This window comes from Sebastes umbrosus, chromosome 7, assembly GCF_015220745.1.
Source record: "Sebastes umbrosus isolate fSebUmb1 chromosome 7, fSebUmb1.pri, whole genome shotgun sequence".
NCBI classification, from domain to species: Eukaryota; Metazoa; Chordata; class Actinopteri; order Perciformes; family Sebastidae; genus Sebastes; species Sebastes umbrosus.
In genome coordinates this window covers 28,802,301-28,827,605 of record NC_051275.1, presented here as the reverse complement: position 1 = coordinate 28,827,605, position 25,305 = coordinate 28,802,301, and the positions used below count along the sequence as shown (strand labels likewise).

Below are 25,305 nucleotides of genomic sequence, written 5' to 3'. Positions count from 1 at the left end.
ATAAAAAATAATATAATAACAATAAAAGAGGGTAGAAAATAATTAAAGGAACAAAAAAATAAATGCATAAATAATTAAATAATAATAAGACTGCACTCTTCCGTAGTAGCTCTATAGGGGTCATCATCATATATGTTCAGTTCTTCATAAGCTCTGAGGAGAGACTTTGCATGTTGTCCTTGCATCAGTCTTAAAGCACTGAGATGATTGTCCACAAGGTCCCTATACATGGATGAAAAAATTTGCAAGCAGTATCAGATTGTTCAATATCAAGTCACTCTTAATGTCCTTCATGTTAATACCAAACACAATATTTTCTCTTGTGAGAGGAGCGAGTAGTTGGATTTTGGTTGACAGCCAGTCCTGCAAATCTTCCCAGAATGCTGCAGAATATATACAGTGGAATAACAGATGATCAGTAGTTTCAATCTCAGTCTCACAAAAGTTGCAGTTCGTCAAACCAAACTTATTTTACAATTCCTCAGCTTGTGTTTACTTAATAACAGAGGATGGAGGGTGAGACTGAATATTTACATTATTTACTGATGAAATCACAGGGGAAAACCCTTCATTGTTTGCACATTTGCATCACTAGTCAAGCCTTCAGAGCAGGTGAAAAACCAGTCTGTCCTCTTTGCACTGCACATTAACCAGGCCTATAGACTAAAACACATGTTCAATATGGTTTTAAAATCTAAGGATCCCCTTACATCACTCTCTTCTGAACTCTTAATATTATGGTTCCATTGTTATTGCCAGGTCATTAGTTAATTTTCACAGTGACATAACGTTGATAGTAATGAGGCCTAACATCATTTGGCAACCTGGGAAGCACCTATGACATCAGCGAGAAACTCCTCACCCCACCTGTTTTACCTGCTCCACCCTGAGTCCACGCTGTCTCAGGTTTTAAGCAGCACAAGTTTCATGTGAGGTGACATTTCAGCCTTGCCATCTTTGCTTGTCTTTGCTTTGACTTAAAAGACTTGCTTGTATTACTTTTAGTTCTGATTTCAAACAGAGAACCTCCAGGTTTGTCCTCCACGAACTCCAGTTCATCCTCCTCCGTTCCAGCCGGTACCACATGGCCTCAGCCTGGTCTGAAGAGGAGACCTTTGTCTGCTCAGTATGCCTGGACACCCTGAAGGACCCGGCTACTCTACCTTGTGGACATTCATACTGCTTGGCCTGTATCCAGAGCCACTGGGATAAGAAAGACAGCAAGTGTGAGTACAGCTGTCCCCAGTGCAGGCAGGTCTTCAAACCTCGACCCTCCCTGGCCAAGAGCACCTTGCTAGTGGAGGCGATGGAGAAACTGAGAACCAACAGCCTCAAGCAAAGCTCCTCCGCAGCTGTCTCCTCTGCCCCGCCGTCGACTCCTATCTACCTGGAGATCCTACCAGCTATAGGGCCGCGACAGGGCAGCATATACCCTCAGCTTCCCACGGTCGACCCCATGACCTGCCCTCAACACAACCGACCCCTGGAGCTGTTTTGCCATGAAGACAAGGAGTGCATCTGTGAGGTGTGTTGCCAGCATGGACACCAGGGACACCGTGTGCTCAAACCACAGGAAGAGAGGAAGGAAAGACAGGTACGTAGCCTAATCGACAAGGCAAATATCACCAGGGTGATGTATATAATCAATGCTATTTTGTAGTTTTGTCTGGGTGTGTAAGATGAGGTGGAGGTGAATCAACAACTGTGTTCTCACAAGTGTACTATTTCCAAAATGTGGCTGAACTTGAAGTACTTGTCAAATTGTTTTTAATGTGCATTCCTGTGTGGAAGTGTTCTTCCTCGTCTTTAAGGCCAAAAGATTTTGTAACATCACAAATGACTCATCTCAAATTACAATCTAGGGCTGCGGTCGAAAAGTAAAAAAAAAAAAAAAGAAAGACGTCTTTTCCCAACCACTTTTCCTTGACCTCGATGGAAAAGGTCATGAGGTCAAGGAAAGATGTGAAGGAGAATTCATAAGGACTTAGGAAAAGACGAGAATCCGACAGCGCTTACACTAGGATCCGTAATTATGATGCGACGGCGGCGGATGTTATGACGCAGGTCTGCCATGGTGAAACTACAATGTTCCAAAGATGGACTACAAAAGACGCATGTTCGCCCAGTTTGTTCTTAAATAGCTCTTTCAGTTCACCCGCGGTCTGAAAGAGAGATACCGCAGGTCCTTCTGCTGCTGTAACACTTTACATCAACATATAATAAAGGATTATCTGACCTAACGTGGACAGCCGTTGAAAAATATTACTTCATTACTAAGGTTGGAATTGAAATAAAAAAAGGAATATAGGCTACCAGTCACAAAAGTTTATATGATGAAGCTAATTTTTGAGTTATGGAGAAGGAGTAGAACCTTTAAATGTATACTTCTTTCTACTCCTTATCGGACGTAATATTTATTTATGTTGATTATTTGTTTTTTACTTAGTTGTTACTTGTTTGAAATAAATAAATAGAAATAATGTGAAATTAAATGGTTGTCATATTTATCAACAAGAATCCCAATTAGTATGACTGTGAAAATAATTGTTAAATCTATGCAAGATGGGCATATCGTTTGTTTTCAAGAACGGCCAAATTTTGATGGTGCGTTGCTTTAAATGTTGCGGCCGCAAGCAATTGTAGGGCGGCATTATCTCCTTTCCTTTGGTAAAGGATGGTGCAGTGTATCCTTTGCTAAAGGAGACAAGAAAGGAAGCATTGAAGCACCTTTCTTTAGCATTTAGAGAATTTGACCAGCTCTTATCATGGCTGCTACCAGATACTTCCAGGTCATTTCACTTTGTTAGGAACCTTCCTAAGCAAAAAAGACTTTTTGACCGAAGCCTAGGTCCATCACTTCAATCCTATGCCATGTATGATGATATGTGTGGTCTGTGTGTGTCTAGAAAGAGCTGGTTCAGATGCAGGTAGACATACAGAAGAGAATCCAGGAGACTGAGAGGAGGCTTGTGGAGCTCCCACATGTTGCCCGCCAACACAAGGTAAGTAACAGTTATGATTGTTTGGTGGAGAAACCTTTGTACAGAGTCACCATTTCTGACGTCTTGCTCCTCCCTGTGCACTCCCAGGCCTTGGTGCAGGCTCTGGAGCAAGAGAGCACAGATTTGTTCTCGGACCTCGTCAAGAGCGTGAACCTAACAGGCATCCAGATCGGCGAGGCCCTCGACGCACACGAGACCTCCTTAGGCAGCCGGGTGGAGGGGCAGATCCACAGACTGGAGCAGGAGGTGGCACCGCTGCGCTGGAAGAGCGAGGAGCTGAGCCGGCTGGCCGACACGCAGGACCACATCTACTTCTTGAAGGTAATTAGTGTGAGGGAGGTGGATTTAATTTGGATAAATAAAGAATAACATCGTCTATAAAATGAGAGCTACTGCTTTTAATTGCAATTCTTTGTGTGATTTATTCTGAAGAATTTCCTCACTATGGTGCCGCCGGGTCAGACTGGTGCCAGAGAAGAGTCAATACTGAGTCAGGAGGAAGCGGTGGTGGCCTCCGTCCGCTCGGCCACGAAAGAACTGCAAGAGTCAATACAGGAACTCTGCAAAACCAGTTTGGCCAAGATCGTCACAATAGGTCAGTCTTCTCTCCTCCTCGCCTCTCTTCTCTTCTCTTCTTCAGTCAGTCAAAACTTTCCTTTTCTTTGTAGTGAATCCTGATAATGCGGCTTCAACACCCAATGATGAAGCAGCAGCAACAGCAGAAACGACAGCAGCAGATAACAGTGGTCAGGCCACCACACAAAACACAGGTACGCAAACTTAAAATCACCCAGTGGGGCACAAGCACAAAACACGTTCAAGCTGAGGATAAGTTTGTTTAAACTGAAGAAAAGGACGCCTTCAGATGTGTTTCTCACAGCTCATCTTCTCTTCCTTGTAGTGAATGAGATGAAGACAGAATCTCCACCTTTGCCACCTCCACGACCTCAATGTAAGTTACCATAGAAACTTCACATACTGTATGTCTGTGGCTCGTTATATTTTGTTTAGGGCTGTCAAAGTTAACGTGAGAATAACACGTTAGCACAAATTTGTTTTAACGCAACTAATTTCTTTAACGCATGTCATACTAACTTGTCGTTAAGGAGGTTAGATAACGCTCCAAACGTATGCTAAATATTGGTGAGGAAAAACTGTCATGGCCATTTTCAAAGGGGTCCCTTGACCTCTGACCTCAAGATATGTGAATGAAAATGGGTTCTATGGGTACCAACGAGTCTCCTTTTACAGACATGCCCACTTTATGATAATCGCATGCAGTTTGGGGCAAGTCATAGTCAAGTCAGCACACTGACACACTGACAGCTGTTGTTGCCTGTTGAGTTTGAGTTTGCCATGTTATGATTTGAGCATATTTGTTATGCTAAATGCAGTACCTGTGAGGGTTTCTGGACAATAATTGTCATTGTTTTGTGTTGTTAATTGATTTCCAATAATAAATATATACATACATTTGCATAAAGCAGCATATTTGCCCACTCCCATGTTGATAAGAGTTTTAAATACTTGACGAATCTCCCTTTAAGGTACATTTTGAACAAAACTGTGTGATTAATTTGTGATGGACAGTCATGCGATTAATCGCGATAAAATATTTTAATATATTGACAGCCCTTATTTTGCTTCATCTATTCATTCCTTTTCCTCCTCAGGGCATGACGATTCATTAAAACGTCCTGTGAGTCGTCAAGGTAAGAATAAGAAAGCCTGCTACAGTACATGAAAAACATTTCAGTGATGTTAGATGTCATAGAGTTGAGATTTCATTTGGTTTACCTTTTTCTATGTCCCCCCCCCATCTCTCTGAACATGAAGCTTCAGCCCCCCCTCCACCCTTACCTTCTCCTCAATCTCAAGGTAAAAACAAAAGCATCAAAAGCTCAATCAACTACTTCCCCTTGGAGAAGTACAAAGTGTAGACGACTCGTGATTTGATATATTTGTTTTTTTCCTCTCTTAGCACCTCCTGTAACAACCGTGGGACTTGTTAATCCAGAACCAAAGACAAGAGAAGAAATGCTGAAATGTGAATCCATAATACTCCACTATATGAAACAGAACACAGGTTCAAAACCTTTGGGTGTGTCTTTACTAAAACGCATCCTCTTCCTTCAGTTCGCTTCGAACCCACGATGGACGCCAACACGGTGTATCGCCACGTGCAGCTGTCTGAGGGAGGTCATAAGGCCACGATGCGGGCTGAGAACCTGAACCTACCGGACCATCCTGAGCGCTTCCACTTCTGGAGACAGGTTCTCTGCAGAGAGGCCCTGGGAGGAAGCCCCTACTACTGGGAGGTGGAGTGGACTGGCAAGAAGGTACATCAGCGGGGGAATGCATGGTTTCAGCTATATGCTTCATACAATATATAATTGGAGATCATTGCTAAGTTTGCAAGACTTTTATATTAACTTAGAGCACTAAATCGGACCACAACTGAGACCTGTGGATTCAGGGTCTGTTGATTGTTGAGTCCTGTTAGCCCGAATAACAATTTAAACACATATCCAGTAACAGAAGGTGACAAATTCAAATGTGAGAGGCAAACAGAACAATGAAAGCTGGACTCAATATTATATCTCACATCCCCTTGCTAAACGTTAATATCAAAATGCTCATTGTTTTAGTTTTTTTTTTTTTACAGATTTGCTCCTAAATATACCCCGATTTTAAAAGAAGCAGATCAGTTTAAACTGATTTGAATCTGTATTTTATTATACTTATGTCCTCACACATCCCAAAATGTTGCATTTCATGCTGCAAGATCATCGTAATTTAATGTGATGAGCACTGATTATGACCCACATTCCCTCTAACCAAACCATTAAACTTCAGGGTACTGATAATATATATATATTTTACCCGTTTATAATTCAAAATAACTACTGATATGCATTCCCTGATTACTAGCAACTTGGTTTTATATCTCAACTACTGCATGGACGGTCATGAAATCTGGTACAGACATTCACGGTCACCAAACGATGAATCCTAATGACTTTGGCGATCCCCTGACTTTTCCTCCATAGGCTCACATTTGTGGTTTTGAGTGTCAGGATGAATAGTGACAAATTTAGAGATCCCTTAACTTTTCATCATCCTTTCAAAATTTGAATTTGTCCAACACTAAAAGTACTATTTGACTAAATAACTGCAAAACGAATGACTTTTCCATCAGCCTCAGTTTTACTGTGTACTGCGTTTAGTGCTCTGTTAGCAAGCAAACATACTAAAAACACTACCTGCTAAACATCATTATGTAAGCATTGGTATTGTGTCCATGTCAGCGTGCTGACACACTAAAAACACCACCTGCTAAACATCAGCATGTTAACATTGTTACTGTGAGCATGTTAGCGTGCTGACATTGGCCCAAAGCACCACCCTGAAGACAAACTGTTACCCGTTGCAGCCATTTGCAGCCTCCTAATCAAGTTTTTTCCTGCCTCCCCCATGCAGATCACCATCGGCGTGGCCTACAAGGAGATAGAGCGTAAGGGTTCTGATGACAACAGCCGTTTGGGCCACAATACTTTGTCTTGGAGTCTGTACTGGTCGGGGACCGGCTTCTCCTTCTGGCACGACGGCCAGGAAAAACTGCTGGGCTCAACTAAGGCCCGGCGGATCGGCGTCTATCTGGACCAGCATGCGGGGGTTCTGGCCTTTTACCGCATCACCCACAACCAGGCTGATCTGATCCACCAGCACCAGAGCCAGTTCACAGGCCCACTGCACCCAGGGTTCAGGTTCTGGGCAGGAGTAGGAGCTACAGTGGCTGTTTGTCAATTGGATTGAGATGTATATGAAGGATGGGTTGTTGTTTTTTTGTTATATAACCTGATTGTCTGGTTGGAAGCATGTGACAGTTTAAATAAGGAAGTAAATGAGCTAAATGAGATAAATGTTCAGGAATGTCTGGTTCTCATATTATTCTTTTTGCACCAGCTTTTATTGGTGTGATGTATATTTTCCAAAAATGACTTTATAAGTGAATAAAAGAGCAGAAAACACACATTTTTTTTATTCATCTTTTTTTAAACATACTCTTTTGAGATGAAGGTTAACCTAAAGCGTTGTTGACGGTTTGAGTAGCCCTCAATATTAGTGTGAATTGTATAATACAGATTCCTTCTTATGTGACTAAAAGCAATAACCAGAGTACTGCTGATCTTATCTTTGATCCCGACACTTCGGTGACCTGGATGCTTTTAAGCTCCCCTTCCATTCTTAAGTTATCTGTAGTATCTTTAGCAGTCCCACATGGATTTGCAAAATGACCTTCATTGGTGTTTTGTCCACCCATTTCTATCTCTTGACACAGTTAAGGTTATTATTCATTAACCTGCAATGTAGAGTCCTGATTTGTATTCAATCAAAGATTGATTAGACTCAAATTCTCACCTCCACCTCACTCGTTGTGCCTTTTCTCTCTTGATCCAAACACTCATAAGCAGTAGCCTTGCTTTGTGCTAGTAAACTCAAGTAACTCAACACTATTCACAGGAGGACAATGAAACTCTCATTTTACATGTGGTGCAAAACAACTTATTTTGTCATGCCCTGATTGAAAAAGGTGGACAGATTAGAACGATATAAACACTGATGGCATGGCTTCTGGGTGCAAAATATCTTTCTTGTACCTCCAGTAGCTACCTGTGAGGGTTTCTGGACAATATCTGTCATTGTTTTGTGTTGTTAATTGGTTTCCAATAATAAATATACACATACATTTGCATTAAACAAGCATATTTGCCCACTCTCATGTTGGTAAGTATATTAAATACTTGACAAATCTCCCGTTAAGGTACATTTTGAACAGATAAACAAAACAACAATAAGTATACGACTTAAAATACGATGAGACCACAACACAACTTAGCCATGTGGTTCACAAAGAACAAAAAATAACTCACCACTGACTTTTAAATCACTTTAAGAATGACCGTAATCTACAATAAAAAGCTATTGTTGATATTTTTTTAAACTTTAGAAGAACTTTCTTCTAGAACATATGCACTGCGTGTACTGTATCGGACAATGTACAGTGTGATTGTCATGATTTGTGTTATATTGTGCGGTGCGGCGTGGCGCAGCACCCGTGCGATTTAGCCAAGTCATCAAAATCTCACTCCAGCCAGGTAACCAAAGTTGGCAACCATGGCATAACACCCCCGAATCTCTGAATGAACTGTTGAGTTGCATCGTGGGTAATGTTGGGAGCCAGGTTTTGACAAAGAAGACAAATGTGTGGAATAAAAAAGTTGATATCTGTCCACCAAGAGTCCAACAATGTATTAGGGGTGCAGTGCTAAATCTTTTGACTTTTTTAATTATTAAGATTAAAACAAAATACTTCATAACGCTACTATTTTGTTTTGAATCCTGATTTATTTTTTTGCGATTTTACAGGTATATCACATATTTCAATCACGATTTATGTCACATAAAATCAGTAAGTGACATATTTGCAGTTACAAGAACAAAGATACACAGGCTGTATGACATTAATCAGTTGTGAAGAAGGTCAGAACATGGACAATAGTAACATTTTGAAATGTTATTTCTTATGTTTTGAAAAGGCTTCAAACATTAGAAAATGTACTTGCTTCTGTCAAGAAGATAATAATGAGTTAGGATAGTGGAACATGATGAAATAAGACGTAAGATAAGAGCATTGTGTTGGGATGGACGACAGTACAAAAGAGCAGATACATTAAGGGCTACAGAGCACAACCACAGAAATATTTCATATATCAGACTCAGTTGGTACAAATCCCAGAGCAGCTACATTTCTCTAACTTAGTCAGTAGCATACAGCAGGAAACCAGTGAAAGTGTTATAGTGGTTGCTGTCATCGCAGAGGAAACATCCAATGGGCAGGTTGACAGACACTCTGTCCCCAGCCATCAGTTGGACGGCCACAACAATAGTGGCACTGTCCTCTTGGTCTTGCATATTTTTATCTCTGGGTCCTGCCATCACTTGGCCGTTCACCTGCAGATTGGCGCAGGCGGCCAAGCTGTTACCAGGAGAGCCAGCGTCGCTGTAGACGGTGAGGGCGAGGCTGTAGACACCAGAGCGCGGGGCAGTGAAGATACCGGTGTCCGCATTGTAGTTATTACCCAGGTTGATGAAGACATTTTTGTAGGCGATGAGCCTGTCATCGTGGAAGGGGCCAAAGCAGGTAATTCTATCGGCATTGTTTAGAGCGACAGAGAAGGCACTACGGCTGGCTGGAGATGCAGAGAAAAACATGAAGTTACATTTGGAAAAAACCCTAATTGGGTGACAGAACGTGTGGAGAACAATTTTATTCTTTAGTTTGATGACCTTCACTGTCTGATTTGTATAACTCATGCCTCACCTCTGACATTGTTGAGGACGGACTGTGTTTCCATCAGTTCCTTCTCAAGCGCCTTGAGGCTCGTGTTAAAGAACGTCGTCATCCTGTGCATCTGCTGCTGCATCAGACAGCAGCCGCACGACCCCTGGTCAGTAAGACACGCTGAGGACACAGAAACACAGTATAGGTTGCAGATGAGAGTGCGTGCAGACACATTAGCCGTGTTTCCATTCAATTGTCAAGCAAATTTTAAGCAAACTTTTTAAATGCCGCAAAAAAAGAAAATGCGAATTAGGCATGTTTCCATTAACTGGTTTGGAGCGAATAAACTCAGAAGTTGGTGCTATGGGCTACGCAAAGCTAGTAGTTGCTAGAAGAGGTTGCGAACCGGAAACAAAACAAGTCAGCTTGGCCATCTAACCCATTTACTAGGGGTGTAGATCTAGATCGATATATCGATTCAGTGATCGACAACGATCCAATATCATCGATGCAAAGTGAGAACATCGATACATATCTTTAAGATACGCCTTTATTTTTAAATTCCCATGGCACATCCGTCAGAATTTGCACCTCCTTCCTACAAAGCCCAGTAACAAAATTGTCAAATCATTTTTTAGTTGTTTTTTGTGAGTTGATATAAATGTAACTGATTATGTTAAATAGGCATATGCTATCACCTCATATTGATCGCAGGCCCCTAAATTGAATCGAAAAGAACTCATATCGTGGCAGACTTCGTGGTATCAGCAAATATCGTATCGTTTTCCAAGGAATCAATATAATATAAGGGTCTTCAGGATTTTGTTTCAATTGGGCAAGTTTGAATTGATCTTTCATGTCAGCTGGTATAGAGTGCTGGGATGACGTATTTCTGTAGGCCAACCAGGAAGTTAGCATCGCCCTAGGTTTATGATACTTACACTATCCATTAGGCTATAAATTAACTACACCATGGTCGCATGAGCGCGAGTATACACAACGAGGTTGTAGAGGCGGACGAGTCGGCGTGATGACGTTTAGTAATCTCATTTAGCCACTTGTTAGCAAGGCTTCAAAATTCACGAATGGTGTATTTACTGACGTATTTTATATTGTAGAACAAAACGTTAAAATCTCTCAAGCTTGTGTTAACAACAGACCTTATTTCAGGCATCTAACTAAATCCCATTGACTACCTAACAAAGGAACCGGAAGTGCTAAAATGCTAACTCATTTCTGGGTTTTCATTCCTGCAGCACTCTATTGGCCATGTTTCATGTTGTCCAGAGACAAAGACAAGCATTCGCACATTATGGGAATATCCAGGAAAACACCGATCAGCTGATCAGTCATGTGATTTAAATGTTCACTATGTCAGAATTTATTCGGCAAATGCGTTTCTAAAACCTATAAACCTACCATCAAGCGCATCACCCTCAAGCGAGCGTAATTTTTTGCCATTTCCATTCAGCTTTTCTAATGTGAATGGAAACACAGCTATTGACTATGTCCCATGGCTTCATTTATTTTGTGAAAAAACGCTCACCATTAGCCACGTTGGGGTCGACATCTGCAGGTCCGCCCCAGTCGTACTGAGCATCCTGGCCGAAGGCTACTTCCAACAGACACAGCAATACAATAGCTGGGAGAAGAAGAGCAAAAAGGAAGTACCATGAAACCCAGAAACAGTCATGACATTGAGAACATTTTACAAGTTTTTTCTTATTATATCTAGTCTCACCTCGCATGTTGATGCTGGCAACAGATATTGGCTTCAGGAAGGCAGAAGGTGTGATGGACTGATGCAGGAGTCACACCTATATATGTTTCCCATCAATTCTATTCTATAGCTCCTCCCCTTTAAACCTATAGTCCACCTTTTGGGCCTTCATACCTGAATACGTATACACCTCTATACCTTATCTTATTTCTGTTTGAGTGGGGGCTTCACAGACACACACACCCTCCAGGGCTTCCTGTTGTAGATGTAGATCAGGTATCATCTATCCTGAGGAAAGTTGGTCACTCGGTTCAGTGTTCCCATCAACACACAAAGATATTGTATTTCTTCTGTGTTTGCGACGCTATATTGTGACCTGTGAGTTGGCAGCACTGACAATATAATAAGTTTTGTTCAGATAAACTTGTTTAAAAACGGCATAGCAGGAATCCTAAGTGTAATCACATACAAGACTTTTGGAAAGGAATAATCAACACAATTTCCAACATCATCCGCAAAAAAAAAATCCCTATAAGCCCAGAGATTTGTATCCTTAGTCTTATTCCAGAAGCGTTGGCCCTGAGAACTCATGAACGCAAGTTGATTAACCTTTGCCTAATACAAGTGAAGCGTCTTATTGCTAGACACCTCACACACGATCAAACAAACAAGTCATATCTTTCATAAAATATGGGATTTATACCTTACGTTTTGGAATCAAACAGGCAAGTATGTATGCATTTCTGCAAGTGGAGATTTGTATATATGTATTTTATGTTACAACCCGCAGCTGGTGTAGGGGTAAAGGGAGTAACATTGAGCCGATGTTATCAGGCAATCACTTGTTTATTGATGGGTGGATGAAATTAAAGCAAAATAAAACATACAATGGTTTGAATTAATACTAAATGAAAACGAGGGTTTAGGGTGGCCGAAAAGGAGACAACGAAGGCACACACCCTAGCCCTGAACAATCCTAACAATCTGACAAATTATGCCACTGCTCTATGCACAATGAAATACAAACAAAACGAGTACCTCAACTAGTTAACATTCAGGTTAACAATTCTTCACTATCTAAAGTCCACTGACTCCAGTAGGATTTATACACAACACTAACAATCAAGAGGCACGGGGGACAGATCAATAGTAATCACTCAAGTAATTTCAATTATTTTCGTTATTATTATTATCATTTTGTAAATTATCATTTTTGTTGTTATCTACACCGAGGACTCAGTTCATGCGTGGGTAAATGGGTGAATGGGGGGGAAGATTTCTCGAGGGAGACTTCAAAGATGTAACCAACCCATTTTCAAAAAGTGATGTATTATGTTAAAAATCGATAAAGATATGTGATAGAAAAAAAGAGGCATAACAGTAGAGTTATCATTGATATGAGCTCAGATTGAGCAGTCCACTACACGTTGAACACTGACATTGCATAATTGTTTTCTATACCAGCAGATTATTTAAACCCCAATTCAAGATAGATATTTTGCACCCAGAAGACATGCCATCAGTGTTTATATCGTTCTAATCTGTCGGCCTTTTTCAATCAGGGCATGACCAAACAAGTTGTTTTACACCACATGTAAAATGAGAGTTTCATTGTCCTCCTGTGAATAGTGTTGAGTTACTTGAGTTTACCAGACCTGAACGGACTGTCAGTGTTGTCGACTTGCCGACTTTCTCGCTAGATTTATTGACTTTTGGAGCTTGTGCTGCTACTTTCATTGGAAAAGAGTTGGCAATACTGGACTCAGCTTTTTGGTTAGTTAAAGGGACTGTTTGTAACTTTTTAAGCGTAAAAATGTATCGGGTCGGGACACATGCGCGCTCGCATGTGTCCGGAGTCACTGCTCCTCTGCCTGCCTGCCTTCACTCAGACAGCGCGCGTTCTCGCTCAGCTCGCTCCACCTCTAGACGTGAACGTGCGCTCACTCCACAATGCAGAAGAGTTAGTTTAGCTCTGAGAATATCTAGTGAATGTTCAGTGGACGTTTGTGCAGAAATAACTGCTGCAGCTCCTCCAAACCAACAGAGGTTTCCTGTGTCTTGTGAAGTGACGGAGCTCTTCAGAGAGAAACGTTATCGTTTCGTTACCGACTGGGTGCCGGTGTCGCCCCTGTTCACTCAGGCTGCGGGTGGAGACGATAACGTTTCTCGCTGCGGAGTCCCGCTGCCTCAGCCTGCGCTGAAGCATGAAAAGCCAACACTATGATCAGCAGTGATTCATGGAGAGACCTTCGTCTGGTCAGCTAACATTACTGCCAAGCAGGTGAAATATAGAGTGATATTGTGCTTTTAGCTGACGTGTGTCGCCTCACTGTTTTGAGCGATACTCGTTCATGTCTATTTAGAGCGAGCAAGCTCGAGCCCGACGCTGACTTTCAACAGGTGATATTACGTCACATTGTCTGCTGCACTCTAATACCAGGTGTGAACAGGCGTACTTAGAGCTGTCCACTTGTGATCGGATCATCCAAGACGCATGTTAATGCCAGGTCTGAACAGGGCCTCACTTGCATCCGCAGGCTGGTGGCTTGCATTCCTAGGCTACTCTGACTCATGAGCGTGGGCTAGGGATGCACCGATACCGGATCGGATATCGGGCCGATACTGACTTAAATAGCTGGATCGGGTATCGGTGACAATGGGGCTGATTTATTCAATTCAATTCTACGTTTATATACTATACACCTTAAATACTGGAATTTAAATTCCTGTTTAAGTTTTGAACAATTTCTTGCTGCATTTAAACACTTGAATTAAAATCCTGTTAATTTTAAAGATTTTTTGCCAAGTTGCTGGTGTACGATTTATTATTTCAATAATAAGTAAGAATTCAGTAAAGTTATATCCATGTATTTATTTGTTATATTTTGTTTTACAAAGTTAGGAAAGCAATGTTTAAGTCAAGCCTGATATTGCCTTACATATAAAAGAATGATCCCAGTCACTTCCAGACAGCTTATTAATTAAACACTGGTATCGGATTGGTATCTGGACTGAAAAAGTCAGATTGGTGCATCCCTTACATGGGCTATTTAAAAGTAGGGTCGATACTGAGAAACTAGCAAGAGTACACTAGATTTTAACCAACCAAAAAGCTGAGTCCAGTGTTGCCAACTCTTTTCCAATGAAAGTAGCAGCACAAGCTCCAAAAGTCCCTAAATCTAGCGAGAAAGTCGGCAAGTCAACAACACTGACCGTTCAGGTCTCCCTCTAAAGCCATGCCCCCACAATTACCATTATGAGTGTAAACATATCATAATGTGCTTGCAGGCAGGTAGATAGGTAGGAAGACAGGTAGGTAGGTCGTTCAATCATTTCATTAGGGCTGAATTACATCCCTGCAAAACTGAGAAAACTGAACTCCACATGCAGAGCACCTCATCTCAGGCGATAGGTGATACCTGGTTGGCATCAACAACAAAGCCCTGGAGGGTGTGTGTCTGCTTGTGTGAGATTTTTAGAAAACGAGAGCCCCTAGTGATGAAGAAACACATCTACAGTTATAAAGTTATATGGGCAAATAAGGCGGACAATAAAAAAACAAAAACAAGAAGGAGCGATGCCAAAAAGGGAGGAATAAAAATGAAAGGTAACAAGGGAGGGGCTCTCAGAAAAATATATATCAACGACTTTTGCCTCATGATCAGTCTACACATCTGCCATCCTTGTGAAGCCGTCGTCATTTACCAGCATCGACATGAGAGGTGAGACTAGATACGAGTTGCAACTACGGTGGCATAATATTTAGGACGGAGATGGTTGGAGCTTCACAGGAAACGTGAACTCCACAGTGTCTTTTCAATGGAAGTAGTGCGGGTTAGAAATATCCTGATTATTAGTGTCAAAATCTTTCATAATGTGGTAAGATAACCTGTATGTTTACATTTCTAATAAATAGAATTAAACAACAAAAAAGAAAAAAGGTGTATTGGCAAAGCATTGTGCCACTTGTTTAATGGATGGTCTTTTATTGAAGCTTCTGCAACTCAACGTAAGAAAAAGGGCAGAAACAGTAGTTCAGAGGCTCATCGCCTGAGAAAAGCAATGGTAATGCAAAGCGTTTTATGGGTGTGTGCTTTTGCTCTTTTCCCCCAGCTATTGTGTTGCTGTGTCTGCTGCATGCAGCTTTTAGTAAGCAACTGTATACATGGCCTGGAAAGCATGACTCCCCAGACTACGGTGAGAGATTGTTATGGAAATAAGTTCTGTCAATACATAGTCAATGTGTCTGCATGTACTCTCATCTGCCACCTAATGTATTCATGTATGTGTGTGTGTTTGCAGCGTGTCTTAAGGATCAGCCGTCGTGTGGCTGCTGTCTGATGCAGAAGAAGATGATGAGGATGGAGAGTTTCTTTAACCAAACCTATGAAGCAATTACCAAGTATCTGGCAAAACCAAAGATGGCCCTCGACGATATGATGAGTGAGCAACGCATCCACAAGTCACACAAACATCATCAAAATATCTTAAAGAACAAAACTGATCCACTTTTTTTTTATTCCTTTTGCCTGATTATTTCTTCTTTCTCTGCATTTACAGCCAACCGCAGTGCCTTCTCTGTCGGTTTAAACCATACTGAAATGATGAGCTGCTTTGGCCCCTTCCCCGTCATCAAATACAATAATGTCTTCCTTAACCTGGGTGATGGCTACAATACAGACACCGGTATCTTCACCGTTCCCCGCTGTGGGGTCTACAGCCTCGCCGTCACCGTCTACTCCTCATCTATAACCTCCTTGATGGCCTGCGGCAATCTGCTGGTAAACGGCCAAATGGTGGCTAGCGTCATCGAACGCAAGGGCCAGGACGATGAAGACAGTGCCACTGTTGTTGTGTCTGTGAAACTGAAGACCGGGGACGAGGTGAAGGTCAACCTGCCCGAAGGTTGCGCCATCTGCGATGACCACAACAACTTTAACACTTTCACTGGCTTCCTGTTGTACAGTGATGTCGAATATAGAAGAATGTAGCTGTTGTGGGCTGTGTAACTCTGAGTCTGTTAGATGAAATATTTCCGTGGTGACTGTCTTGATTTGTAATCTCTATCTGATCTTTTGTACTATCGCCCATCCCGACAATCACTATGGTTCACTATTCTTCCTGAGATCCCATTCAGTCAATTATCTATAATATCTTTTTGAGGGAATTTTAATCTTACTTTGGTGTCTTTTTCATTGTAACAGCTGTTGACCTTTGCTGAAATGATGTGATGTAAATTGTGATAGATATAAGAATTAAAAAAAAAAATTGGTGTACCTGAAACCTACCAGTGAAATAAACCAGACTTCCAAACAAACTAGTTTGCGTTCTGAGTCATGTTTCAATCTCCACTAAAAGAATCTGAAGATACAAAAGGTATAAATTAGAGATGCTGGATTAACAATAATAAAACTGTAACTTTTTAGGATGTTTTTCAGGATTGGGATCATTCTCAAACATATTATGAAACATTTGATTGAACATTTTATTTCAGTTTTAATCACCCTTACTCATAGAAACTGAAGATAAATACAAATGGATCATCCAGAGAGATTAAATACATGCCATAATGAATTGAGTGTGACTATAGTAAGATATATATTTATTAAACAAATAAAATATCATGTATCAAATTATATAAATCAAATATATAAATAATTTATTTATTATTTATACACCATATCTGTAATGAAAGCAGTGAAGATGACACTGAGATGTGACCTATAACACATCTATGTATTTCTACCTTTTATAGAGCCATTTTGAACATCACTCTTTTCATTATTTGTTTTTATATATTATATTATATTTCTATTTTAATAATTTCCCAATTTTGGATCACTAAAGTATCTATCTATCTATATCTATCTATACACAGTAACATGATCCGGTATCCCTGAAAGACAATCATGAGCAGATCAGTGCACTCATTACTTCATAAAACAATTCTTCTTCTTCAACCAGCATGTCACATTGGATGATGTAGTAGCACAGGTAGAACAGGGTCATAATGAATGTTATTTATTACACCTGTGTTTACCCTGCAATGACATATCAATATGGCTGCTGTGCTAATTTGTGGCTTTCTCCTAGGCCTGTCAAAGTTAACGTGATAATAACGCGTTAATTTGTTTTAACGCCACTAATTTCTTACGCAATTGCGATTTTTAATTAACCTTAAAAATCCAATCTGGCATCATATGAAACTACAAAACCTAAAGAACCCATTGATACCAACCATGTCATACTAGCTTGTCGCCAAGGAGGCTAAATAATGCTCTAGAGTTAGGCTACATTTTGGCGAGGAAAAAACTGGCATGGCCGTATTCAAAGGGGTCCCTTGACCTCTGGCCTCAAGATATGTGAATGAAAATGGGTTCTATGGGTACCCACGAGTCTCCCCTTTACAGACATGCCCACTTTGTGATAATCACATGCAGTTTGGGGCAAGTCATAGTCAAGTCAGCACACTGACACACTGACAGCTGTTGTTGCTTGTTGGGCTGCAGTTTGCCATGTTATGATTTGAGCATATTTTTTATGCTAAAGGCAGTATCTGGACATTCGTACTGCATTATCTGCAGTATCTGGACAATATTTGTCATTGTTTTATGTTGTTAATGATTCCCAATGATAAATATATAAATGCATTTGCAGTAAGAAAGCATATTTGTCAACTCCCATGTTAATAAGAGTATTAAATACTTGACAAATCTCCCTTTAAGGTACATTTTGAACTGATGAAAAATTAATCGTGATTAAATATTTCAATCGATTGACAGCACTGCTTTCTAAATGATAAGAAAAAATGATCAGCACAGCATATGAAGCATTTAAACTTTCATGCAGCTCTTCAAACTGTCTGCTGATGAGACTGACACCTTGTTCCAGACGATAGGTGATACCTGGCCTGTGACCAAGCACACAAAGCCCTGGAGGGTGTGAGATTTTAGAAAGTGAGAGCACCTGGTGATGGCGATAAAACATCCCCAGTTATACAGTTATAAAAGAAAACAGGGCGGACGATTAAAATAAACAAAAACAAGGAGGAGCGATGATAGAAGAGGAGGAATAAACTTTAGAGGTAACCAGGGAGGGGCTCTGAGAAAAAATATATATCCAGGACACTTCCTCTAGTGATCAGTCCATCAGTCCATCCTTTGGAAGCCGTCAACATGAGAGGTGAGACATTTACAGAATGGTTCAGATATACAACAATACAGGAACAGGCAACTAATCACATGCCTTTGCTCTTTTCCCCCCAGCTATTGTACTGATGTGCCTGCTGCATGCAGCCCTTGCTCGTTATGATGGGAATCATTTCGGCCATTCAACATCGAGTCCACCGCCCAAAGAAGGCAGAGGTGAGGAATTCTGGGTGCATAATCAGTGTGTCTGCATTATATTCTTATCTGCAAGTGTATTTATTGGCGCGTTTGTGTTTAGAGTGTATCACGGATCAGGGTGCTTGTGGCTGCTGTGTGATGGTGCAAGAGGTGAACAGGCTGACGACGTACTTTGAGACGAGCCTGAATACGTTGGAGATGGAGACAATGCAAACAGCGCAACGTCTCAACAACATCGAAGGTGAGTTACACGAAGCAGGAAAGAGTGCAGATTATAGAAGCATCTTAAAGAACAAAACACTCGCACACAAACACACACACACACACACACACACACACGTTGGACTTTTCTTAATGTTAATGAGACGATAATGATCTACTGTTTTTAACTTCCAACCTGTTGGCTCCCCTTTGCATCTCCAGCCAGCCGCGTTGCCTTCTCTTCATCTATGAACAATGCCGACAGAATGACCTGCTTTGGCCCCTTCCCAGACAACAGGCTCGTCCCCTACGATTATGTCTTCATCAACCTGGGTGATGGCTACAATGCGTCGACCAATATCTTCACTGCTCCGCACTCTGGTGTCTACAGCATCGCCCTCACCATCTACAGTGACGCTGGTTCTCCTGGTAACACCTTGGCCGCCTGCGCCAGTCTGCAGGTGAACGGCAAGGTATTGGTCGGTTCCAGTGAAAGAAATAAGCAAGACCAAGAGGACAGTGCCACGATAGTTGTGGCCCTCCAACTGAATACTGGGGAAGAGGTGGCTGTCAGGCTGTCTGCTGGATGTTTCCTCTGTGATGACAAAAACCACTATAACACTTTCAGTGCCTTTCTGCTCTATCCTACTCCATAAATGATAAAGCTGTAGTGTATGTTTTTTTGTACCACCTCTTGCCCAACTACAAGATTAGAGTCTGCTAGAAGAAATCTTTCTGTGGTGCAATCTGCTCTTTTTAAGGGAAGCCAGTTTTTAAATCTGTCACATCTGGATTCAACCTATGCAATCTGAGTATCTATGTTCTGCAATAGCTTATCTTTTTCTTGTTGAAATGATGTCTTGTAATGATTTGGAGAAATTCACTAAACCCCTATGCACCTGTAAAAGAAAAATAAATTTGTATTTTAAACAAAGCAGTTGGCATTATAGTTGATTTTGTTTCATCTGAAGACATATATAAACACATTTAAATAAAGCAATTTATTCACAGTTTTTGGGTTCTCCGTGTGTGAACTTTGCTTACAGAATGTAATGAGGTGAAATGAAAATGAAAGCCATGTCACCAGCCAGGTGAAGTAGAATCCGTAATAAAGTGTACATTACAATACAATGCATATTAGATATGTGTGTTAACATTAAGTTAGATAGTAATTTTAAGGCCTTGTATGCAACATGTTCACCACAATAAAAACACTGTAGACAACATACAGAACTTATGGGACACTTGAGTAAGTGAATGAGGTATAGCTGATATATTTAAAATTTTAATTAACCAAAATTACATTTAGGTTCTTTTGGAGATAAAATGTTGAATAATACAGCAACAGCATTTGTTTATCCAAAAAATAATTACATGTGAAAAAAGTTGTATAAAGCCGTAACTGCGTGGTATTTGATTAATTGCTTCAAGTGATGATAACCTTAAATATCACTACGCTCTTTCTTTTGTCATCATTGTCTAATTTTCTATCCAATCCAGTTCCTTATTTTTCTTTGTGTGGGTACACAGCTGTGCTTCACTTCACGGTTGGGGCTGTAGACTACCAGCTTGAAATTAAAATAACGTGGGGGTGTGGAGTTAGAAAGAAGAGAGCTAAAATCCGAACTGTCGGTGGCATTGTGGGCAATGTAAAGGCCTTTGCACACCTAGTCCGTATTTTTCATTTTGAAATTGTCACATGTTTAAAAATAAATACGACCTCATGCCAATCACGTTCGCACACCGACTCCGAAACTTTCGTCCGTCATTAAAGTTGTCGTAACAGGTTTGATTTTCTGCGTTTTTCACATCCGTCAAAAGGCAAAAGAGCTTTGTAGAGCCACCGTCCACAGAGATGTGCAATTTAAAGATAGATTATGGCAGGTGATTGCAGAACAGTTTGGAATCGGGGATGATTCTCGCTAATGTCATTCATTCATTAGCCCCGTTTTGGACTACTGCTATCCATTGCACCCACGTAATAAATTCAGTTTTGTTTGTGAATTTTCACAATGAATAGAATAATAAAACACATCAGACTCAGTGTGCAACATTTCTGTGCATAATGTTTTTATTTGATGACGGATAAAAAAAACAACGCATACGAAAATGACGGACTTGGTGTGCAAAGACCTTAAGCATGTGGAGTAAAAACGTGTTGTACAGTAAGAGCGCAATTCTAAATAGGTTGAGTTTAATGGAAAGGAAATGCATTTAATAAGTGTTTTTTTAACTGTTTTCTTGGGAAAAGTTTTAATTACATTTGCAAATTGTTCATCATCAACTAGAAACAAGCTGTAGTAGTGGGTGAGCAAAATTCTCATTTAGTTGTAGTCGTGTTTCTGGCCCTCTGGTGAATGTAAAGGCCCTGACACGCCAAGCCGACGGTCGGCCGTCAGACAGTTTGGGGCCGTCGGTGAGCATCTGTCGGCCTAGTCTGCCCATGTCGGAGGCTTTCAGCGGATTCAACATGTTGAATCGGCGGCGGCGCCCGTCGGTGAGAGACGGTCAACTTAAACGAATCAGTGCATGAGAAGAGAAACGGATGTGAGGAAAGCAAGCTAACAAGTAAAGTTAAAAGGAAAAACACATAAGGCTCTTCTTATTTTTCATCTTCATCTCATCCGATCATTCATAGCCATCTGGAATGAAGTGGTGAGTGAGAGTGGTGTGAAAATGGTCGACAAACGCAGCTTTGTTTCATGTTCGTATCATAACAACGGCTTGTATATCCGCTGTCCTCGGTCTTCCGGTTTCCCTTTTTTAATGACGAATACAGACTACCATGACCTGCTGGTGTGGAGAGTTATTTCATCTCACACAGGCGCTGAACATACGTGTTAGTTGGCTGTCGGCTGTCGTCTTTGCGGTGTGTTCCAGTGCAACCTTTTGGCTAAGACAAAGGAGACGTGAGGCGTCGCAACTGGTGGCCTTCGTCGCCGCTGGTTTTGATGTTTGGTTGGTGTATCTGGGCTCAAGTCCAATATTCAAGGTTCATCTATAGTCATTGTACAACACAAGGTTACACAATGAAATGTAATTGTAGTCCCTTTATGCTACACAAGAAAAACAAAAACAGTGGGGCCTTCCTGCAGTAGCCTTCATTTACATTTTCCTTTGCATCAGGAGAAATGTTAACAGCAACAGCAAGAACACTGGTGAGATAATATGGCCGGCAATAGTCACTCCCTTCTAACTCTGTTTTTGGTCTCCACCAACTCCTGAAGGAAACACATGACTCTGCTGTGTTCACCAGCTAATCACCAACTGTGTCTGTCTGCTGTTTGGTGGTCGATTTTTAGAGCTTTTGCAGGACTGTGTAGGCGTGTGTATAGACTGTAATTGAGTGACATCTTCCTCAGTCTCTTGTTAGCTTTGTTGCACCTGTTAGGACGGGACAAATCACACCTTTATCAATCTTATTGGTAGATGAGGATTTGTGACCTAATAAATTCCCATCAAAGCTCCGGCTCACCTTCAACCAGAATAACTGAAAACACCTATGTGGGTGTACAGAGGCTTTAACCCCAATTTTCTGCCAGGACCATAGATATAAAACATGATTGAATTAGGGCTGTCAAAGTTAAAGCGATAATAACGTGTTGACGCAAATTCGTTTTAACGCCACTATTTTCTTTTACACAACTTGTGATTTTTAATTAACCTCTTAAAAATTCGACGGGCCTAAGGAATCCATTGGTACCAACCATGTCGTACTAGCTTGTCACGAAGGAGGCTAAATAATGCTCCAAACTTGCGCTAAATATTGGCGAGGAAAAACTGTCACGGCCATTTTCAAAGGCGTCCCTTGACCTCTGACCTCCAGATATGTGAATGAAAATGGGTTCTATGGGTACCCACGAGTCTCCCCTTTACAGACATGCCCACTTTATGATAATCACATACAGTTTTGGGCTAAATGCAGTACCTGTGATGGTTTCTGGACAATATTTGTCATTGTTTTGTGTTGTTAATTGATTTCCAATAATAAATATATACATATATTTGCATAAAGCAGGCATATTTGCCCACTCCCATGTTGATAAGAGTATTAAAAACCTGACAAATCTCCCTTTAAGGTACATTTTGAGCAGATAAAAAATATGTGATTAATCATAATTAACTATGGACAATCATGTGATTAAATATTTGAATACAATAGATTTTCATCTGCTCTCTACCTGTTATTAATAGCACTGCCCTCCCAAATAGCGTTATGTCTATTTGGATTTCTGTAAACTGGAGTTTTATTACAATTTGTTCAGAAGATCAGGGAGCTAGAAACAAACGTAAGTAATATCACTATGTAGGATAACATACTCTACATTAATTTCTTTATCTGTGAATGACTTTTTGGTGAACACAAGGAATGCATATTTCCTTATGCACAACTCATATGACATATAGAACAATATTTCCTCATTTGGTATAACCACAATGCTTTATGGTCATTTCTGTATGTTGTCAGCTTCATCTTAATGTAATAGCCCAGTTTGTGGCAAAGGGAAGGGTTATACTTCGATACGTTTTGAGTTTTAATAAGGTCAGAAAGAAATTAAAGCTCTTTAAGTAGTTGGGTAAGTTCCCGACTCCTTATCAAGACACTTGCTGATGACTGGCTTCATCACAGGAAAATAAACTCCTGTTCACCTCCATATCAAACAATCTCAGAAAGACAACCACGCTTTTATTTTCCCCATTATGCAGCAATTCAAAGCTCTGGTTTGAAATCACATCTGCGGTCAGGGCACAGAGCATGTCATTTTTATCCCATGCTGTTGTGTGAATCCTCTCAAGGACTGGAGGTCTGTTTTTGAAGAGATGTGCGCAAAGCAGATATAAAACACCTGATACACCATGGCCTCCATTTAGCAGATAAGACTATGTGAAGAACCAGGTCAGTTAACTTGGTACTCCACGCACACAAGTAGGTGGCTATCACAAAAACACAGACAATGCACGGCTGTCCCTGGAGCCACGACAGCTTTAAAGGTAACGGTCAACACAGGAAACACCCTGTTATCTAATAGGACTACAGGAACAACAAGGAGAGAAACAAACGAGGTTACAAACAGCCAGTATGATGAATAACAGTTTTAGTTGTATCATAGCTGATAACAGACGATAACAATTACATTCTGATGACATTGGTAAAATATTTATTTACAGTTTATTGTTGCACAAACATTTTATAAATTATATTAAGTATTTGTTAGGGATTGCTAAATGAGTTGGAAACCTTAAATAAATCGTTTGCAAAACATCTATAAACTTTGCATAGATGGATGGGCCAGAAACCAATTAACCATAGTTTAAGTATTAAATACCTATCTAAATATTGTTTATAGACACTGTACAAAGTATTTATTAACCATTTAACAATGTATGATAATCATCAGTGGAAACTTTATAATAGCCATCAAAATAATGATTATAGATGGTTTATAAACTATTTTTTTAGGCATTTACAGGTCTGCGAATTTCATGGTAATTAGGTGATAATTAGCAAGTAATCTATTTGAAATTTCTTTGGAATTACTGCCAAGTTACCCCAATATTTACCTCAAAATGTATCGAAAATGACTTTATTATAAACATTATTTAATAATTACATGCTAAAATAGCATATAATCATTAAAATAGTGCCCTTAGGCTTGAGGTGGAAAACCAAAACTAATAGAAGACTCTTCCGATCAGGCACAAATCTCACCATTGTGTGACTTATTGTCTCCACAAATGTAACCTGGTAGTTAATGTAATGATTCAGGGAGTTTTTAAAGAAATTTCAAACAAGTTATTTGCTAATAAATTAAATGTATTATTATATTATTAAATGTATTAAATAAATTATCAGCTATTGGGAAATAGTGGCATATAATTATTAAATAATGTTTATAATAAAGTAATTTTCGATAAATTTTGAGGTAAATATTGGGGTAATTTGGCAGTTATTACAAACAAATTTTAAATAGGTTACTTGGTAATTATGACCTAATTACCATGACATTTGTGAACCTGTAAAATGAAATGTTTATATAAATGTTTTACAAACAATTTCTTTAAGGTTCATAAATAATATTTTAATTAACAAATACTTGTATGTAGATAGTAAATGTCATAATCTGTGCAACAATAAACTGTTATTGTAAATTAGTAAACATGAATTATCATTTCATTGTTTGTTAACTATTAAATAAGTTTAATTAACTATCAATTTACCATTAATAAACGATGGTTATTATAAAATGTTACCCAATATTTACCGACAGCGCTACAGTCAGCTATCAAATGCATGTAGAACAACCAGAGACCCATTAGCCCAAATCTCTATATCAAGATTAAGGTGGTTTCCAGCTTCTTTGTTTGTCTGGACAGCACATTTTGCACAAACAGCTTGGATGTCTTTCCGAATTTTTTGTATCCGTCAAAAACACGATGAAAGGAGGCAACACCTATCCCTTTAGTGACTTATTATTGAATGAATATTGGCAATTAAACAGAGGATCGTTTAATCCACTTTAGCCAAGTAACTATCACATATCTCAACACACAACAAACCACAATCAATACATCTGGGTTTCCGACAATATCCAAAGGGAAAGCAATGATGGGAACACAAAGTATCTCGGCATGAGAACCAGGTGACGCTGTGTATTGTTCTCAGATCTAGGCCTTTATCGATGGGCCGAT

General features: G+C 40.1%; 4 protein-coding genes across 5 annotated transcripts; 3 read left to right on the top strand and 1 right to left on the bottom strand.

The window, feature by feature from the left end:
* The first annotated feature begins 526 nt into the window (after positions 1-526).
* ftr86 (finTRIM family, member 86) lies at positions 527-7,035 on the top strand. 2 transcript variants are annotated; one of them, XM_037776124.1, is made up of 12 exons: positions 527-929; positions 1,022-1,594; positions 2,907-3,002; positions 3,090-3,323; positions 3,435-3,597; positions 3,671-3,772; positions 3,904-3,954; positions 4,676-4,714; positions 4,839-4,880; positions 4,984-5,049; positions 5,139-5,341; positions 6,483-7,035. In XM_037776124.1, the coding sequence occupies exons 2-12, from the start codon at positions 1,085-1,087 to the stop codon at positions 6,816-6,818; spliced, it is 1,842 nt and encodes a 613-aa protein (XP_037632052.1). In that variant the 5' UTR covers positions 527-929; positions 1,022-1,084; the 3' UTR covers positions 6,819-7,035. The 2 variants fall into 2 exon arrangements, with proteins under 2 accessions (XP_037632052.1, XP_037632053.1); XM_037776125.1 differs by lacking the exon at positions 4,839-4,880 and having other exon boundaries at positions 529-1,594.
* A 1,383-nt stretch (positions 7,036-8,418) lies between these two features.
* On the bottom strand, positions 8,419-12,287 carry LOC119490891 (complement C1q-like protein 4). Its single transcript, XM_037774425.1, has 4 exons — positions 11,090-12,287; positions 10,895-10,990; positions 9,388-9,528; positions 8,419-9,256 (listed from the first exon to the last, which is right to left on the bottom strand). Exons 1-4 carry the CDS (start codon positions 11,094-11,096, stop codon positions 8,823-8,825), a joined length of 678 nt encoding a protein of 225 aa, XP_037630353.1. The 5' UTR covers positions 11,097-12,287; the 3' UTR covers positions 8,419-8,822.
* A 2,035-nt stretch (positions 12,288-14,322) lies between these two features.
* LOC119490892 (complement C1q-like protein 2) lies at positions 14,323-16,388 on the top strand. Its single transcript, XM_037774426.1, has 4 exons — positions 14,323-14,790; positions 15,182-15,265; positions 15,371-15,511; positions 15,629-16,388. The coding sequence occupies exons 1-4, from the start codon at positions 14,784-14,786 to the stop codon at positions 16,057-16,059; spliced, it is 663 nt and encodes a 220-aa protein (XP_037630354.1). The 5' UTR covers positions 14,323-14,783; the 3' UTR covers positions 16,060-16,388.
* Positions 16,389-18,091: 1,703 nt separating this feature from the next.
* Positions 18,092-19,549, top strand: LOC119490890 (complement C1q-like protein 4). The gene is made up of 4 exons (XM_037774424.1): positions 18,092-18,250; positions 18,334-18,432; positions 18,515-18,655; positions 18,838-19,549. The coding sequence occupies exons 1-4, from the start codon at positions 18,244-18,246 to the stop codon at positions 19,269-19,271; spliced, it is 681 nt and encodes a 226-aa protein (XP_037630352.1). The 5' UTR covers positions 18,092-18,243; the 3' UTR covers positions 19,272-19,549.
* Positions 19,550-25,305: the final 5,756 nt, after the last annotated feature.